The sequence below is a fragment of the Alexandromys fortis genome, unplaced genomic scaffold (assembly GCF_014885135.2).
Source record: "Alexandromys fortis isolate MF-2015 unplaced genomic scaffold, M_Fortis_MF-2015_v1.1 scaffold_1, whole genome shotgun sequence".
NCBI lineage: Eukaryota > Metazoa > Chordata > Mammalia > Rodentia > Cricetidae > Alexandromys > Alexandromys fortis.
Window position 1 is genome coordinate 4225883 of NW_026067927.1, and position 18552 is coordinate 4244434.

Consider the following 18552-nt stretch of genomic DNA (forward strand, 5'->3'; position numbering starts at 1 on the left):
GAGTCCGAGGAGGGCAAGAGATTTGGGAGGGCAGATGGGAGGAGCCCGTGGTCAGTTAGAGGGAGAAAGGGAGACTCCCTTGAAGAAAAGGTGGCAATCAAGAGTTCCCAGAAACAGCTCAAAGAGGAGGTGGGAGAGACTCGGAAAATCCAGGTCTTAGGGGCCGTCAAAAAGAGTCCTGCCGGAAGGAGGATCCCAGCAGCACAGAAACGGAGACCCAGGGAGGGTGACATGAAAGAGCTCAGTGCCATAGGATGGAGTCTCAATCCAAGGCTGTTCCAGGGGGCCAAGGCTCGTCGGAGAGGTGCCCGGTACACAGTGGACAGGTGTATGTGGTAGGGAGCCCGGAAGTGCATACGGAGGCTGCCAGGCACACTGGCGCAACTTTAACTGAGTGAGGAAGATAACCAAGGTAAATGTAAGAAGGGGAATATAGGCTTAAAAACACGAAATCCTTTAAAAAATAAAAGGAAAATAAATGTAAAATTATAGCGAAACGGTTTCTACTGTGAAGAGAAAACTGTACTGCGATGTGAAAGGCTGAGCGTGCACAGAGTGTGCTCACTAAGAAAACTTTTTTTTTAACAAGGAGGGGGGAAGAATAAAGCACTTGAGCGGCTTCCTCCTGGGTCGTCTAAAATTGGAATCTGCCCAGTAGACGCGGAGATGGAAAGAGGCAGGTGTGGAGCTAGGATAGCGACAGGCGTTCAACGCAGCTGTTTTCGCTTTAGCCGGTTCCAGTTCCCTTCTTTAGCGGCCTCTGCTGGCCACACTTAGTGTTGCAGTCTATGGGCCGGGCAGGTTCGCTCACCCTTTCCGAGCTCCCCATCTCCCCGCTTCCCTACAGGGTGGCTAAGATGCTTGGCCAGGGATGCCTCCCAAGAGGAGTGGAAACACAGCCTAGATAAAGCTATGGGTGACCATGTCGTCTACCGGAGCGTCAGAGATCCCCCAAGCAGCGAACCTCACGGTCTGTGTGGCTCTAGGGGCTGATCCTCCATCTCCCAGCTACCTCACTGTTCTAGTTCCTGTTCTGTGGCTGTGAAGAGACAGCAAGACCAAGGCAACTCTTACAAACAAAAGCATTTAACTGGGAGCTTGCTTACAGGTTTATAGCGTTAGTCCATGATGAGCACGGCAGGAAGCAAACAGGCACAGCGCTGGAGCAGAAGCTGAGAGTTTCCATCCTGATATGCGGGCAGCAGATAGAGGGACCGAGACACTGGGCCTGGCATGGGCTTTGGAAACCTCAGAGCGAGTCATTAGTGACACACCTCCTCCGACAAGGCCACCTCTCCTAATCCTTCTAATCCTTCTCAGACAGTTCGCCAGCTGGGGATTAACACACAAATACATGAACCTGTGGAGGCCAAACTCATCCAAACCACCAAACTCACTCTCCGTTATAGTCAGGAGATGGGCTCAGCTCTCAGTCACACCAAAGCCAAACCTCCTGCCACCTGAGCCTTCCAGCCTGTCAATGATTGGCCCTCCCCCTCTCTGTGACAGCCTCCTGTGGCTTCAGGAGTCCAATGGGGTGGGGGGAATGTGGTTTGATCACAAGCTTTGTACCTTGTGGCTACTCCCCTTTATCAGGCCTGTAGGGAATTTCAGTTTAAACAATAGGCTCCCTCTCAGAGACATGGCCAGCCACAACTCTCCGAGACTTGGAAATAGTAAACCAGAGCTGGTATTCATTGCTGAGCCCTCCCCCAGGAGCAGTCGGTATCTCGCCAGAACTCCTGACTGGTATTTCATGGACCCTGAGCTTGTCCTATAGATAGGTCTGCCAACTGTCTCCACGGTCATCTGGCTCACCTTTATTGGAGGCTTCTGTTTCTGCTCCACAGCCCCTTGCTGCTAGTTCCTCTCACTGGCTCCCTTTTGCTCGGTTTGTCTTTTGACAAGGTCTCTTTGGGTAGACCAGGTTGACCTTGAACTCTCAATCTTCCCGTTTCAACCTCTTAAATACTAGGTGTACAGGTAAATGCCACCAAGCCAGACTTGTGGCTTTTCATTTGCTTGGAGTTATTGTTTGTTTTGAGACAAGGTATCACAAGCCCGGCTGGCCTCAATAGTAGCTGAGGCTGGCCTTGAACTCCTGATGCTTCTCTTCCACCTCCTAAGTGCTGCGTGGGGTTCCAGGTGGTCACCCTCATACCTGGTCCCGACTCCTAGTTTTGAAAATGAATCCGCAACCCAGGAACATCTGTCTAAACGCTTTAATTAAAATTCACGGCACTACGAAAGCCGGCGCGTCCAGAAAGTGTTCTTGTTTACTGAGAAAACAGCTTAGGCTAGTTCCGGTGGCTGGGCACAGTTTGATAAGGAAATTTTAAACAGCTTCTTCGTTTTAATTCTATTTAAAATATCTGTGCAGTTAAAAATAAAAGACGGCGTACGGTTCATTATCTACCAAAACACAAGACACACTGGGGAGATTAAAAGAGAGATTCAACAGTCACTCATACTCCTCCGTTCTGACTTCGGGATTAGGGCGATCTCTGAGCTGTGTCATTCACGCCTCAGAGGCCAGCCAGTCCAATTTAATCTGGAGATTAATGCCTGTCTCCAGCTCAGTTTATCTAATATCTGGGTTCTGCGAGAAGGTTATCCTGAATGAGATAGCTCGGTGAAATGAAGACACTGGCAATCTCATTTCAGAGTTAGTGTTCTTTCCAGGAACCCCAAGAACCTCTTGCTTTCTGTAATAAGCCGACTATTTTCGGGGACCAGCATCTAAAAGAGTAGGTGCAGCAACAGAAAACAGATTCCTTATGAAGCAGGACCTCACAGTGGTGGGGTCAGGAAGATGCAGACCGTCACAGTGGCAGGTCAGAAAGCAATTCGCCATCTACTGAAGGGCAGCATGTTTACCTTAGAGGAACATCTGAAACACCTGCTGCGGGTGAAAGCATTTACTAAGCTTGGGCTTTAGATTCTAGGGGGCAGATATGGGAATAATACGTGAGGATACTAGGGCTAAAAAAAATATGACTAGACTTCAAACTCACCCTGCTTAAAAAAAAAAAAAATACGGTGTACCCGTAAGACTGGATCTGTGTGGGAGTCTTCTTTCTTTTGGTATTGAGGATCAAAACCAGGCCAGACAAGCGCTCTACAGTAAGGCCAACTCCATTCTGTACAAGATGGTTTTATTATTGTCACTCTTGCGTGCGTGCATGTATGTGTATGTGTACGTGTGTGCTGCAGTGCGTATGTGAAGGTCAGAAGACAACTTTGTGGGGCTGATTCTTTTCACCTTCGCATGGGTTTCAGAGATTCAGGTCGTCAAGCATGCGCGGTGGTGTGGCAAGGGCCTTTATTCACTGACCCCTCTCAATATCCTGCAATGTTATTCTTAATAATATGAGATAGGAAGCAACCCAAATGCTCGCTGATGAACAGTGGACAAGATGTCACCACCACACATCTGAACAAGGGACTACGCTGCTGTCACCAATGGCCCAGTGCATTTCCCTTCTTTCCCCCTTTGGCATAGGGTATTGTCATGAAGTCCTGCTGACTTCAAACTTGTGATTCTCCTGCCTCAGTATCTAGTGCTCCATGATGCCCAGCTACAAGCATGCTCTCTGTGTGCTGACAGAGAACCACTAGGTTTTTTCACAGTTGTTACACGGTGCTCGAGAGTGGTCAGGGAGGACGGGTGCCAGGAATAGCACAGAGAACTTTTAATGTCATTGCTTACTAAAATAAGCAAAACTTTAAAGGGGTGAGAGAAGAATGCCAATCGTTACCTGCAGTGTACAAAGTACCTGGATCGCCTGCTCTGCCATCGCCGAGACTCTTGTGTTTGCAGGAACTTGAAACTCCTAAGCTGTTTTGCTATTGGTTTGTTTTGAGGCAGATTCTCACTATGTAACCCTGGTTGACGTTGATCCAAGGATCCTCCTGCCTCAGCTTCCCCAGTTCTGGGTTCCCACTCTAGCTCTTCCCCATCACTTAAACGAAGGGTGGGTTCTGGTGGGACCCTGCCGTATCATCAACCCTTGATTTTTCTAGTAGAGCGCTCCGTGATGTCGGAGCCCTCTTCTATTCCCTCCTAAAAACTTTTAAAAGTGCAAGGCCGGTTTCTTCTTGAAAATAGCAACTGTGGGGGGCTGGAGAGATGGCTCAGAGGTTAAGAGCATTGCCTGCTCTTCCAAAGGTCCTGAGTTCAATTCCCAGCAACCGCATGGTGGCTCACAACCATCTGTAAAGAGGTCTGGTGCCCTCTTCTGGCCTTCAGGCATACACACAGACAGAATATTGTATACATAATAAATAAATATTAAAAAAAGAAAATAGCAACTGTGGGAGGGGGCAGGGTGCTCCACCCATGGTAAGAGCTCAAGAACACCACCACCGTTTGAGGGTTTCCACATGACTGTCCAGGCAGGCAGTTCTACCGCCAGGCGTGCACCCGGGGATGGGGATCATGGATCACGGGGCACTGCATGTGCCTCACTCTGCTTCCTCCTTCTTCTCCTCCAGCATCTCCACCGACAGCGTCTGCTCCTCAGGATCCGGGCCTGGGCTCACGCGGATCCTCACTGAGGGCTCCGGGGACTCCGGGGGCTCCGAGGGCCCAGTCACCACCTCCTCCGTGCCACCCTCTGGCTTCTTCTGGGCCGGAGGTGGAGAGCGTGGGGCCGGAGGCTCCGGGGGCTCCTGAGGCTCTGGGGGCTCCTGGGACTTCTTGGGTTCTGGCTGTTCCTGGGGTGCAGGTTGATCCACAGCTCCGGAGCCCTCCTCTCCCCCAGCTTCCTGCGAGCTCTTGGCCTGAAACCCAGAGAGTGTGACACATGAGGTGAAGCCTTCTCCTCCATGGAGCGGAAAGAGATCTTACAAGCCAACTCGCCCCCACCTTCTAGGACTTCCAGGGGACAATGGCACACAGAAGGTGAAAGCTAGTGTCCTAACAGAGCAGCGGCAGGGTAGTGTAAGAGAAACAATGTAGTGTTGGCAGGTTGAAGTTTGAGGAAGAGAGGCCAGCATGTTTTGGGGGTAAGTCTTGGGGATTTGTTTAATTTTGAGACAGTGTCTCCATATGTAGCCCTGGCTGACCTTAAATTGGTGTGGAGCACAAGTTGGTCTCGAACTCAGGGTCCTTCTTCCTCGGCCTATGGGATGCTGAGACTACAGGTATGAGCTACCATGCCCAGCTCTTAGGATAGTTTAGACTATTATGGGCTGGAAGCCTGTATTAAGTTGTACAGTCAAGTACAGATCCATCCCCCCAACTTATTTGGGGAGTTGATAACCATGACAAGCCTTGTCAAAAGCTGAGCCATCCTGACACCCACTCCTCTTCCTCTTCTGGTTTTTCAAGACAGGGTTTGTCTGTGTGACCCTGGCTGTCCTGAATCTCACTCTATAGACCAGGCTGGCCTCCAGTTCAGAGATCCCTGCCTCTACCTCCTGAATGCTAGAATTAAGGGCATGTGCCACCATTGCCTGGCTACACACACACAGTTTTTCTTAGTAATAGATGGTAAGTGAGAAAAACTTGGAGCACATAGGTAAAGCTGAGTGAGCAGGAGAACCTGTGGCCTGGCCATCTTTCTAGAAGGTTCCAAAGGTCGCAACCCTTATAGGAAGAATGGAGTGGGGTATCAGAAAAATGAGGCTGAGGTGACCCTGTGTTCAGAGGCTTGGTGGGCAGCTGTAGTTCTAACTTGTGCTTCCCCCATGGGTGTTGTTGGCCATCAATAAGTAATGGGGAAAATTTTAAAAATCCCTGCGTTCTCACCTGCTTGCTCTTTCACCCTAGTTCTGTAAGGAAGGCAATGGAAGAGGGAACAATCTAGAAGATCCTCAACTGACCAAGACCCCAGGGAGAGTAGTCGGTGTGCTCATACGGAGTAGAGACCCTTGAGGTTTGCACAGATCATAGGTGTCAAAGAAGCGGGGGAGGGGGCATCAGGATGCTTCTAGAATCAGAAGCAGCTCTGGAGGCCTGCTGCTGCTGCTTCCATGCGTCCTTGTTACCCGCTACACATGTTCTACCCTACGTGTGCACCCTAAGTTCTCAGGACACCCCATCCTGGGCAGGGTGTTCAGATGCAACTTCTGAAGCCGAGAGATACAAACAGGAAGAGGAGGATCATGGGAAGGCTGGTCACATGCTCTGCGGTGTTCAAATGTTTGGCAGAAGGAACCACCGCTTCACCTCTGCAGGCCCATGTGGCCTCCATGAGTCCTCCGAGTCTCGGGGTGCAGGGCTCTTTGCCGGAGTGACGGAGCCTCTGGGCTTGTTTAGTAAAGAGCTCCTTCACTGCTGGTCTGCTCGGGCTTTCTAAATCTCACAGGACACTTTTGTCAGAACACTCATGCAACAGGAGCAGCAACCCATATTAGCTGAAGTCTTTTGCTGCTCTGAGAGAGTCTTTGTGTTCATGCCCACTCAACCCCAAAACAGCAGCCAGCACAAAAGACCCCGCTGTGCAGCCAGCCTCAACCTTGACCAACACAACAATCACATTTTTCCTCTGTCTGGGGCTATTGGTAGGCCATGGCCTGGAATCCCAGGTGGCTTTGATGTCACTTGCCCAACTTCTGCTGTCAAATGAACCCTGAATGGGTCCCCTGACTCACATCCCTGGACTGAAGCTGAGTTCTCTGTTAGCCACACAGCCTACTGCCCACTTCTAGGCTATTATGAACAGGTCAAATTAGTACCATTATTCTAAGAGGTCTCCTTGGCTTCAGTCAAGAAAAAAAGACCCGTGAGCTAATTTTAATATCCCTTTAGGATCACAGGAGTAGAAGCCATTGTCACTGTGCATAACTATAGAATTATATTTTTCTTTCCAAATCATTTCAATGGTCACAGACACTGTATTAAATAGAACACCACTGTCCCCTGGGGAGAGATGTTCCCAGCCTGCACCCACTCCTCCCACCAACCCCAAGACCATCCCCCAAAGAAGCCTCTCACAACTTCCAGTCCAGGAGTGGGCAGGTATGGGACACACACAGTCCTGGCCCCACCGGCAATGGTTCAGAAATTGGCATGTGTCCCAGCACTGACCAGTGACAATGAGTCCTGGGGATTTTGGCTTTGCTCTTGGGGGAAGATGTACTTCCTGGCAGGGTTGCTACATGAAGGGATGTGGAGTCATCCGGTAAGGAAAGAGAGGCGGCAGACAGAAAGACTAGTCTTGCAACTTGAGATTCAGCCATATTCGAACTTGCCAATTATTAAGCCCTCTCCAGTTTCCTATCCTGTCAACATAATGTCTTACTTAGGGGTTGTTTGAGGCAAGGCTTCATAATGTAGCTCAGGCTGCCTTGAAATTATGTAGCCCAGGCTGGCCTAGAATTGATAGCAATCCCGCCATCAGCTTCTCACCCTTGTGAGCTGCGACCCAGGTTTCTCAACCTGGCTTGAACCTGCTTCTGTCACCTGCGACCAGACAAAGTCTGCTGCTGTAAAGGAGACAGAAAGTCCCGACACTGGATGTGTGGTCAGCTCTTGGAGGTCCCCGACCTTCTCCCCGAAACAAGCCTGCTAAGTGAGAAGAGCCAGGTCCCAACCATGTTACCTGTTCCAGCAGCTGCTGCTGCCGCGCGGCTGCCTCCAATGCTGCCAGTTCCTTGAGCCTGGCTCTCAGGTGGGCAAGCTTGCCACCCTTGGCGCCCCTGCCGCCCATCTTTCCTGCTGCAGCGAGGGCGGCATTGAAGAGTTTCGGGGTGCCCGCACGTGGGGGCAGGATGAGTACACTCTTCTCCTCCTTGGGCTTGTTGTTGTTTCTCAGCATGCGCCTGAAAGAGAGACACACCCACTTTCATCCAAAGCACAGTGGGGAGGAGCCCGTCCATGCCTGTGTAGAACCCTACATGCCCCTACATGGTGGCAGGGGTCCTGGTGTTGGTGCTGCCATTGGCTGGTGGTTTCAGGGTACTTTGCTGGGGCAAGCACAGTGCTGAGTGCTTACGCACAGATGGGATGATTGGAACTGCCATAAGAGGTGGGGCTTATTGTCTGTGCCAGAGGGAAGGAAGGGAACACTGGAACCCAGAGAGGTTGATGACCTTGCTTGAGGTCACACTGGATAGACTGAAAGACACAGCTATAGTTCAGACATGGTTTGAGGGCATCTCGAAGGGTTCATAGGCATATGGTGATATTGGGAGGGGGGGAGCACGGAACCTACCAGAGTCAGGGCCTGTTGTCTTTAGTCTTTAGTGATCTAGTTCTCCTAGGACCCTGACTAGTTCTCACAAAAGGGGTTGTTATGAAAGCCATCCTGGCCCTCTCTTGATTTTATCTGGAAAAGGTTGGGGTTACTGAACCCCTGAAAACTGAGGAAACTGAGGATGAGAATAAGGGCAGGGAGCGACCTGCTCCAGGTCACCAAGAAGTGGCAGAGGCAGAACCAGACCCAGGATCGGATGTGACCCAGCACCCTGTTTCTTTGAATAAAGATAGATTTTTCCATCAAACAGAGAATGCACCCTTTACTAGGAATTTTTCAAGCTATGAATATGTGATTAACAGCTTGGCTCAAGAACGCATGCATTTTGTCTTCAATCTAGTGGACGAGACGGCTAATCAGAAAATTCATTCATCAGGGTTCCAGTGTAACTTGTTTGTTTTCTGTTTGTCTGTTTGTTTTTAGATGAGGCCGCTGCCGGCTGCTTAGCTAATCAGAGCCAGTGGGCTTGAAGTGTGTGTGGTGTTATTAATGGAGCGAGATTTGCATTTCTCTCTGGGTTTCCCCAGGAGACACAAGCATGATCATCCATCAGAGGCCTTGGAAGCAGGCTCTCTAGCAGCCTGGGCGCTGTCACCTAGGTCACGTGAGTCCATAATTCATACGTGACAGGCAGCAGGAAGGCTCAGTTTGATGCTGAGATGACAAAGAGCAGTGGATGGGACAGCGGCTCTGCTTTGAGTCAGTGCGGATAGACGTGCCCACGCGAATGGAATTCTCTGCAGTCCAGGCCTCTGCTCTGGAAAGGGCATGAGGCAGGAGAGTGGGGACTGGTACAAATACCCAAAAATAACAAATGTCACTGGGAGTGCAACTCTGAAGAGGATCTGGGGTTCCGGTCTGTCCCTCTGTCTCTATTTGTCTCTCTCTATTCGACCACAGGTCCCCACGCATCGTCCTTCCTCATCATGAATGCAAAGACTCAGGTCAGGCAAACATGGACTGAAACCTTTGAAACCAAGAGCCAAAACAAGCTTTTCCTTTTGAGCTGATCTTCTCAGGGACAGAGTGCCACTTTGTTTGACACCAGCTAGAGCACACACTGGGCAACCGAGTCTGCAGCCACCCTGTGCAGGTCTGTGAGTGACCCCGTGACCGACCAACCATCTGCAAGAGTCTGCTGTTAGAACCCGGACCACCCTGCTGCTCTGACCATGCCCACCTGGAGCAGCCCCCTTTCTGGTGGGAAGGAAACAGCAAACCCTTCACCAAGAGCCTGTTTGTGAATCTTTAACCCCCTAGCCGACTCCCCCGGGTGCGTGTGGGTTTCTATACCCTAGAGGCTTCCTTAGTCACTCAGTTTGAAACCTCATCTGGAGGACTAGAAAGCTAAAGTCTGCTTTTCTAAAAATAAAATAACCTATTTCCCAGTGCAAAACACAAACACACATGCACATACACCTGCATTGCTATTCACAGTCGCGAAACCTTGGCACTGCCCCACAGGCTCACTCTGGGGGAAGGGAGGGGCTCTGTGGGCTCAGATGACTGTTCAACATGCTATCATTCATATAACGAGAAATAAGGAAACAGCCATAGGCCTGCCTGTCTTTGAAAAAGTAAACACACAGCAGAAAAAGTGGGAGCCAATGAGGTTAGCCAGACCAGGCGGCAAGGCCTGTGAGCCTTGTTACCCAGAAGGCTGAGCAGATGGAGAAGGCAGTGCTCACCTGGACTACAAAACAACAGCCTGGCCAATCGAGCAAGACCCTGCCCCAATACCAAGTCAAATACAATAAACTTAAAGGCTGGAGGTTAAGCTCAGTGGTAAAGCACCTGCCCAATATGCACAAGACCCTGGGTCTGGAAGGAAGGAAGGAAGGAAGGAAGGAAGGAAGGAAGGAAGGAAGGAAGGAAGGAAGGAGGGAGGGAGGGAGGGAGGGAGGGAGGGAGGGAGGGAAGGAAGGCAAAAATATCCCCCAAACAAACCTAACACATTTAGCCCCTTTACTTCATCATTTTGAGAAAGCATTTTACAACAAAGCTCTGACTGGCGTGGAACTTGAAGTACAGACCTGATTGGTCTTGAACTTGCAGCAATCCTCCTGCCTCCGACTCTTGGATTATAGGCATGAAACCCCATACCAGGCCTAGATCTTGGTTTCTAGAAAGCGGTGGGGGGCTGCAGTTGGATATTTCAATGGTAAAGCACACATGTCTAGCATGGATAAAGCCCGGGGCTCCATCCCCAACCCCTGTACTCCTCAAAACTCCTCCAAACATTTTCCACTAGAAGAAATTTAGCTCCTTGGAGAAATTGCCATTTCTGGGGGTGGAGGGCAGTTGAAGTGGGAGCCCCAGGTTGCCCAGGCTGTCTGGCTGTGCCTGTTTGTCCCCCATAGACACAGGGAAATGTTGAACTAGGATGGGACTTCAAAGGGTGACAAAAGTCAGCTTGAAGAGTTCTCACTGGGCCACAGCGGAGCAACTGAAACCTCAGGAAAACTGTAATAGGTGTTCATGAAACCAAGCAATGTCTGCTCGTGTGGTAGATAAACCCCAGGAGAGGAGAGGAGGCCCTACAGCCTACATCTCCCTACATCCAAGTGGGAACAAAGGAGTAGGAGGCAGGAGGAGGCTGAACAGCGATGGCTCAGAGAGACCACTGAGGACCAAGGAGCCATGGACAGATGGGTGTCCCCCAAGCAACAGGTGCAAACTGGGGGAAGAGGGACATCTATGCCGTTCCAAAGAGGTCCCCACTAATTGCTTGTCATGTAACTTTGTGGTCCAGAAACCTTGTCCATATGCTTGAGGTGAATTCATCACCTGGTAAGAATCCAGACCATGTACCTCCATATGCGGCTTTGAGGGGCACAGTCACCCCTGGTCGTTTCTGCATCAGATGCAGAGCCATAAGCCATCATCAGAAAACACCAGACGCATCTAATCCAAGGAGCATTCTAAAACCTAGCCGGCCTGTTGGCTACTAAGAGATCAAAGCCAGTAGAGACACCATAAGGAACTGTCCCAGGTCAGAGGAGGCAGGGGACTCAGCACATTGATGCAGGAAGGAGAAAGCCAGCAGACAACCTCAACATGGATCAGAGATGAGTGAACACTATGGTTCCTGCACAAATGCTCTGATGTCCATAATGGTATTACAGCGGTATGAGAGAAGCTACCCCCCCCCCCCAGTCATTACTCAAAACCCGAAAAGAAAAAAGAAAGAGGGATTCTGTACCTGGCCTTCTTCCGGAGCAACTTCTGAGATTCAGGGTAATGCACCAAAATTTCATTCAAGTCCTTCTTGTCCAGAATGAAGAGGTTGGTGAACCCATGGGCCACCACATTGGCCGTGCGCCGGTTCCCGCCCCCTACGGCCAGCAAGCTGGAATAGAAAAGGGAGGGGAATGAGACCATTCGGAGGCTGTGGTTTTAGAGAGATTGTCTTAGGTTTCTGTTGATGTTTTGTTTTGAGGCAGGATCTCACTATGTAGATCTGGCTGTCCTGGAACTCACTCTGTAGATCAGGCTGCCCTTGAACTCACAGAGATCCTCCTGCCTCGGCTTCCTCAGTGCTGGGACTAAAGGAGTATGTCCATCACATCTGGCATCATTTAGGTTTTGAAATAGAATTTTTCTCTTCTTCTGGCTGATTTTCTATCAGCATAATCAGTATATGGGACTACAGGCATATGCCCCCCAGTGGCTTGGGTTTTGCTCGCATTTATTCAACTCTGCTTTTCCCCACCTCCTTCAGGGTCCGCCATGGTGGGGTACCCCCAACCTTTGCCCAGGGTACATGTGACCCCCACCACCACTGACCTGATCTCTCCAAACACCGATCCAGCTTTGAGTGTCACCAGCACGGCTTTCCCATCTGGACCGCCCAGCACCTGCACCTGCCCCGCCTGGATGATGTACATCTCACGGCCAATCTCCCCCTGGAACAGAAGAGCGTGGAGTCCCACACCGCATGTCTGCCCCAGCCCTGCACCACCAACGAACTGAGGGGATGATCTGAAATTGCTTCATAGATGTACCAATTCATTACTGGCTAAGAAAAAAATCAATGTGCCGTGTATGTGCAAATACACGTGGAAATATTCATATTAATGAACACAGGTGTGGGGGTTCACAAGGAAGCAATGAGTACCCTTCAGGTTCAGATCTTGTTTCAATTTCATTTATTTATTTATTGGGTTTTTTTTTTTTTGAGACAAGGTTTCTCTGTAGCTTTGGAACCTGTTCTGGAACTAGCTCTTGTAAACCAGGCTGGCCTCAAACTCACAGAGATCTACCTGCCTCTGCCTCCCAAGTGCTGGGATTAAAGGCATGTGCCACCACCACCTGGCATTTGATTTTATTTTTACTTCATCATTTTGAAAAAGGGTTTTACAATAAAGCTCTGGCTGGCATGGAACTTGAAGCACAGACCTGACTGGTCTTGAACTTGCAGCAATCCTCCTGCCTCTGTCTTTAGACATGAGACACTGCATGGTGTGGTGTGGAAAAGGGGATAGCTTCACTCTTGGCCTCCATCTTTTCTTTTGAATGTTGGGTATGACACTATTCTTCAGCTCCCACTTGTACGACCCCATGACCCACAACCCAGTAAGAACCTATGGCCAGTGGCCCAGGAGCTTGGTCAGTTGGGTAGGAATAATAATAGCGGTCAGGAGGCCCACAGGCCCCAGGACATCTTGTAAGCTAATGCTGGTGGGCGTTTTCCACACAAGTGAACCTGCTATTGTAAGATTATGCTCTACCAAGATTGCAATGCAAGGTCGAACCAGTGGTGGGATTTGAATCCAGACAGACTGACTCAGGGTGAACAGTTGCTATGGTTACTCTGTCCCCAGATCCATGCTCTGTCTGCTGAAATTCCCAGCACGTCCCAATAGGTCCTTATTTGGCAATAAGGCTGTTGCAGGTGTAATGCAATTGAGTAAGCTGGCCCTCAGCCCATCGAACTGACATTCTCACAGAAAGCACGTAGAGGTGAAGAGAGCCAAAGAGAAAATGAGCATCTTGCTACCTGAGGAAATGGGGCTTTCATTTGTTCTGCTGGCCCTAACACACGGTAACCTGAGTCCCAAACTAAATCGGAGGAATGAATGAATGAGGGAATAGATGAATGACCAAGGGAACGGATGAACGGATGGCTTCCTCTGAGTCAATCAGAAACAGTAACCTGCCACACGTCTTCCAACCCTAGTGCTTTCCCAGACCCTGCCTGGGCGGCCCCCTGTCAATCACAGCTGTCACAATCAAAGGGTGACAGTAACCCAGCTGCAGTTCAATTTACCCCACAAATGCTTTTTTCAGCCTTACAAGGGATCAAAGTGTCGGGGTTCAAGCCCCAGCGTCTCAGAGAATCACAGAGGAAGCAACAGCAGAGGGCGCCACTCACACGTGCTCCCCAACACCGGAGCCGCCTCTCACCTGCCACAAACTCTAAACAGTGGCAGCCAGTGTGCCTACAGGCACATCTTAACCCAGTCTTCCCAGCCACCTCATGAAAAAGGCACTAACAGTATCTATACTTCATCCATAAGAACAGGACTCAGAGAGGGCAGGCCGCCTGCCCAATGCCGCACGGCCAGGAAGCGGCTCCAACACCGTTACAATCACTCTATCATTCCCAATGAAATTCGTCCTGTCTCCTTGGCTCTGCAATTCACTCCCAGAAACTTCATTACTGTCTCGCACACTGCTCGGCAGACCTGTTCAACCTACGGATGTAAACTGAACTCAGGGACAGCTCAGCAGGCAAAGGCGTTTGGCTGTCAGTCTTAGTGAGCAGTTTGATCCCCAGAGCCCGCCTGGTGGAAAGAGAGAAGCAAGCCCCACAAGTTGTCCTCTGCCTTCCACACGCTCGCCATTGCACACCCACGTCCCCAGCAGATAAGTAATTTTAAAGGAGGGGCTGGAGAGAGAGCGCAGGAGTTAGGTGCACTTACTGATCTTCCAGGGGACCGCACAAATAACTAAAAAATAACATCCTTACAAGATTGGGGGAAAAAAGTCAATGGTAACACACATTTTTAATTCTAGCACTCAGGAGACAGACGCAGGAGGTTTTCTATGATTCAAGACCAGCCTGGTCTACATAGTGAGTTCCAGGACCGCTAGGGTTATAGAGAAAGACCCAGTCTCAAAAATAATAAATAATAATTTTAACCCACCTGACAGGGGCTAGAGGCTCCCACATCTTACTTATTTTCACCCCATACACTCACCCAGACTTACTGACATCTCTGTACAAAAGACCTGAAACTTGCCCACCCCTGTGTTGAAATAGGAGCGGCGGGGCTGCGTCCCCAGCACCCCGGTAGCCTGCTAGCTTATGCCCGAAATAACAACACACAAACTGTATTCATTTAAACACTGCTTGGCCCATTTCTATCTAGCCTCTTCTTGGCTAACTCTTGCACCTGGACTAGCCCATTTCTAGTAATGTGTGTAAGCACCCCAAGGTACGCTTACCGGGAAGATTCTAGCCTCTGTCCATCCTGGGTCGGAGCTGCCTGGGAGAGCTGAGCCTGGCATCTCTGCTCCAGAGAGCAGAGCTGTCAAGTCTGAGCTCACTTCCTCTTCCTCCCAGCATCCTATTCTGTTTACTCCTCCCACCTATGTTTTAACCTATCAGGGCCAAGGAGTTTCTTTATTGCTTAACCAATGAAATCAACAGATTGATATATGACACTCCCACATCACTCCTGCCCCTGGTGACCTTGCTGACATTTTAGTGCCCTTGACAAGGAGCACAAAGGGCTTTACACTGTCAAGGGCCAGATTCTAACATAGGTGTTTCCTAGGTGAAGGGAACCTGGGGTGGAGTGGTACCGAGTGGTAGGGCCCATGGCATCAGACAGGGCATCACTGGCCCCCACTCTCATGCTGACTTTCGCTGCTGTGGGAAGCGGGACCCAGACCCAATGTTCTGCTTCATCCAGACGTTTGGAATTTGATGTGGAATCTTCCAGCGTTTAAAGGTTAGGAATTAATTCCACTTAAATAAATTCATAAAACACCACAGGGCTGTAAACTACCCGCTTTCCTGATGGGAAAATGGAGATCCTGGTGGCAGTTTTGTGGATCAGAGCCCCCCTCCACTCGTTTTCTGCAAGGTGGGCTCCTCTGTGTGAAGCGAGCATTGGAAGCGCTTGGCAGAGCCCGGGCACCCTCTGCAGCAGGTGTTCTCTGTTCAGGCTGCCAGTGCACCCTACTTCCTCTGAAGTAGGGCTACCGCTGGGCGAGCAGACCCCCTCACAGGTCCTGCAGATGTCCCCCCTCCCACGTGCATAAACAGCAACCCCCCCCCACGCACGCACGCACACACGCATACGCAGCTCACCTTCTTGCACACATAGTCATTGGGCAGGTAGACAACCGAGCGAAGGCGCTTGAGCATGTCGAAGATCATCTGCCGGTCACAGCCCTGCCCAGACCAAGGGGAAGGAGTCCATTAGAGGAAGGGAGGGGCTTTGTCCTCAGTCCCCCCGCCGGGCGGGAGGGCACCTGTGGGGGGTACCTGGAAGAGCGCCACTTTGCTAACAATGTCGTAGTTCACATCGATGGCCAGGTCCAGTCTCATCTTGTCTGGAAGCTGCACCATCAGCTCTGACTCATCTGGGAAGGAGACCGGGTCGGGGTCAGAGTTCAGGCCAGGTCTGGCCCCTCACACCACACACAACCACGTGAGGCCCTGCACTGGCTCAGCCCAACTCAGCTTCTCCTGTCACAGAGAGCCTCTTCAGGTTCTGAGCGTTCCCATCAGGTTTAGCATCCCTTCCTTTCCAAACTCCTACCCATCCTTCAAAACGAAGGACTAATGCTACTTCCTCCTGACTTTGAAGCGCCTACTCAGATTTTGTATCAGTATTCCCTATTCTGTAGCGCTTGTCAACCCCACTTTAATTTTTTTACATCGTGTGTGAGTGTGTGTGTGCACGTGCAGCATAGTACACCCGTAGATGTCAGAGGACAACTTGTGGAGGTCCTAGGGACCGAGCTGAGTCATCGTACTTGGCAGCAAGCCCCTCCACTGGCTGAGCCATCTCATCGGCCCACCTATCACTTTATTCCTTCGGAGACAAGGTCTAGCTATGCGGTCCATCCTTGACCCAAACTTAAGATGCCCTCCTAAGTGCCTGGCTCTACCCTTGATTGCCATCCGCTTCCACCTTGGATGGAGCTGCATCTCAAGGCAGATGAAGCGAGAGAAGAGTGGCCGTCCAGAGGACAAGCCCTGTAAGTCTGCCCGGGTCTTCACTGGCCTCGAGAGGTCCCTCCAGTATCACTGCTGGGGGTGCAACCAAGAGAGACCCCTCAGGACACAGAGGACAGTGGAAGAGTTGGCCAATCTGGGAATCAGGTGAAGGTTGATGAGGGGAGGTAGGGGGTATGGGGCTTGGCCAGGCTTACCCAGCATGCCTTGTGAATGCCAGGTATACTCATACCAGGTCTTGACACGGTTCTGCACAGACCTGGGGATCTTGTAGAAGTTCATGTACTTCACCGTACTGTCCATGCAGCTGCGGTAGTAGGTCTGGCCTGCTGTGGCGGCTCCCACCACGTCTCTCATCTACAGCAAAGACAACAGTGAGGGGAGGTTAAGGAAGTGCTGGGTCCAAGCTACATAGGACACAGGTCGGGATATGTAACGGTAGATCGGGCACCTATGCTCGTGACTGCGTCAGGAATGGCCACACATAAAGCAGGGACCCTGGAAGTGGGGAACAAAGCTGCAGACCTCTCTGGTAGTCTCAGGTCCCCAGCACAATACTGGGTTGGGATGTCACACTGGGATAGGCTGATGGGATTATACAGACACTCTCCCCAGGGAGGAACACTGAGCCTCGAATATTGTTTCTCAGAGCGGAATCCTTCCAAGTTTGCTTTGAGGACTCGATTTGTTGCCCCTGCCCTGACCAGAACACAAGTCACCCATCACATCAGAGACTCCAAAGGGTTTTCTCACGGGGCACAGCCCAGGTCCTCCACCTCTGAGAAAGTCACGTAGCCACCTGGCTCACGGTACTCCCCAAAGGGACCAACATTCAAACAGTAAGACAGCTCGGGCAATCCTGGGACACAGACATCCTCCTGTCTCAAATGCTGTGGGCTTCTGGCTCAGCCTGAGTCTTCTCGGTGCTCAATCCCCAAACCACAACACACAGGGAGGTTTCCAGCTCGGAGGAGGGGAGCGCCACAGGTGGGTGGCTGTGCAACCCCAGTTACCTGTCCGATCATCACAGAGAAAGCGAAGACACCTGTGAAATAATTCAGCAGCTGGAAGACAATTTCGAAGAGCGTCTGGGGGTCGGGCAGCCCTCCGATGGTGATGAGAGTTTTCACGGCCCAGTAGTAGCATCGGATGTAACTAGTAAGAGGTGAGAAAAAGGGACCTTGGGCAGTGCAGGAACTGCCCAGCTGCCCTTGCCATCCTACACAGCCACAGGTACAAGAAAAGGGCCCCACCTCCAGCAGCGCCCTCAAATGCTATCACGTGTGGCTGAGGCTCTGGCCTGGCCATGCGAGAACATGTCACCCTGAAACGTGGATTTGGAACTGAGGTTCCAGCAGACACCTGGACACAGCTCTAGGCTGACTGCTTCCTGAAGCCAGCAAAGGGGAAGCCAGCAGGGCCAAGTAGGTTCCAGGAGACAGCAAGGAAGAGCTGGCAGGGTGACAGACTGGCCCTAGTGACTGGGTTTCATCAGTTTTCCATCTTGTTCTTTGCTCTCCCCTGTGGTGCTGGCTCATAGAAAGTAAGAAGGAGAACAAAACCAGGAGATACTGGGGCCCTCACATCTGAAGGGCTAGCTCCTGCAGACCCAACCAGCTACAAGTGGGAAACATTTGAGGGAAAAATGTGTCTAGCTGGGTTCAGAGCCCACTAACACACACATACACACACACACTTACACACACATATACACACACACATACACACACATATACACACACACATACACACATATACACAAACACACACATATACACACACACATACACACACACACATACACACACACACACTCCAGGCCTAGAGCAGTGGTTCTCAATCTTCCTAATGCTGTGACCATTTATTAATGTGACATTAATACAGCTCCTCATGTTATAGCGACCCCAACCATAAAATTATTTACCTCGATATATTGTCATTGTAGTTTTGCTAATTCATATAATTAATTATATGAATCATAATATAAATAATATGCAGGATATCTGATACGTGACCCCTGTGAAAGTGTCATTTAACCCCCAAAGGGATTGCAACCCACAGGTTGAGAACCACTGCCCTAGAGCCACCTTCTAGGGTGAACCAATTTTCACTCCCTCCAGCTGGCCTCATCTTCCACAAATTGGGCACAGGAGGGGA

At 50.6% G+C, this 18552-nt stretch overlaps 1 protein-coding gene across 1 annotated transcript in view; it reads right to left on the bottom strand.

Moving 5' to 3' along the window:
- Positions 1-2354: 2354 nt before the first annotated feature.
- Positions 2355-18552, bottom strand: part of Cngb1 (cyclic nucleotide gated channel subunit beta 1) — a 70625-nt gene continuing 54427 nt past the window's right edge. Inside the window, exons 28-35 of the mRNA XM_050143406.1 lie at positions 17409-17550; positions 16593-16752; positions 15700-15797; positions 15523-15606; positions 11988-12106; positions 11404-11550; positions 7548-7767; positions 2355-4782 (exon numbers count right to left, since the gene is read on the bottom strand). Coding sequence (XP_049999363.1) covers positions 4465-4782; positions 7548-7767; positions 11404-11550; positions 11988-12106; positions 15523-15606; positions 15700-15797; positions 16593-16752; positions 17409-17550 — 1288 coding nt within the window. The 3' untranslated portion in view covers positions 2355-4464. The remainder of the gene's footprint in view (positions 4783-7547; positions 7768-11403; positions 11551-11987; positions 12107-15522; positions 15607-15699; positions 15798-16592; positions 16753-17408; positions 17551-18552) is intronic.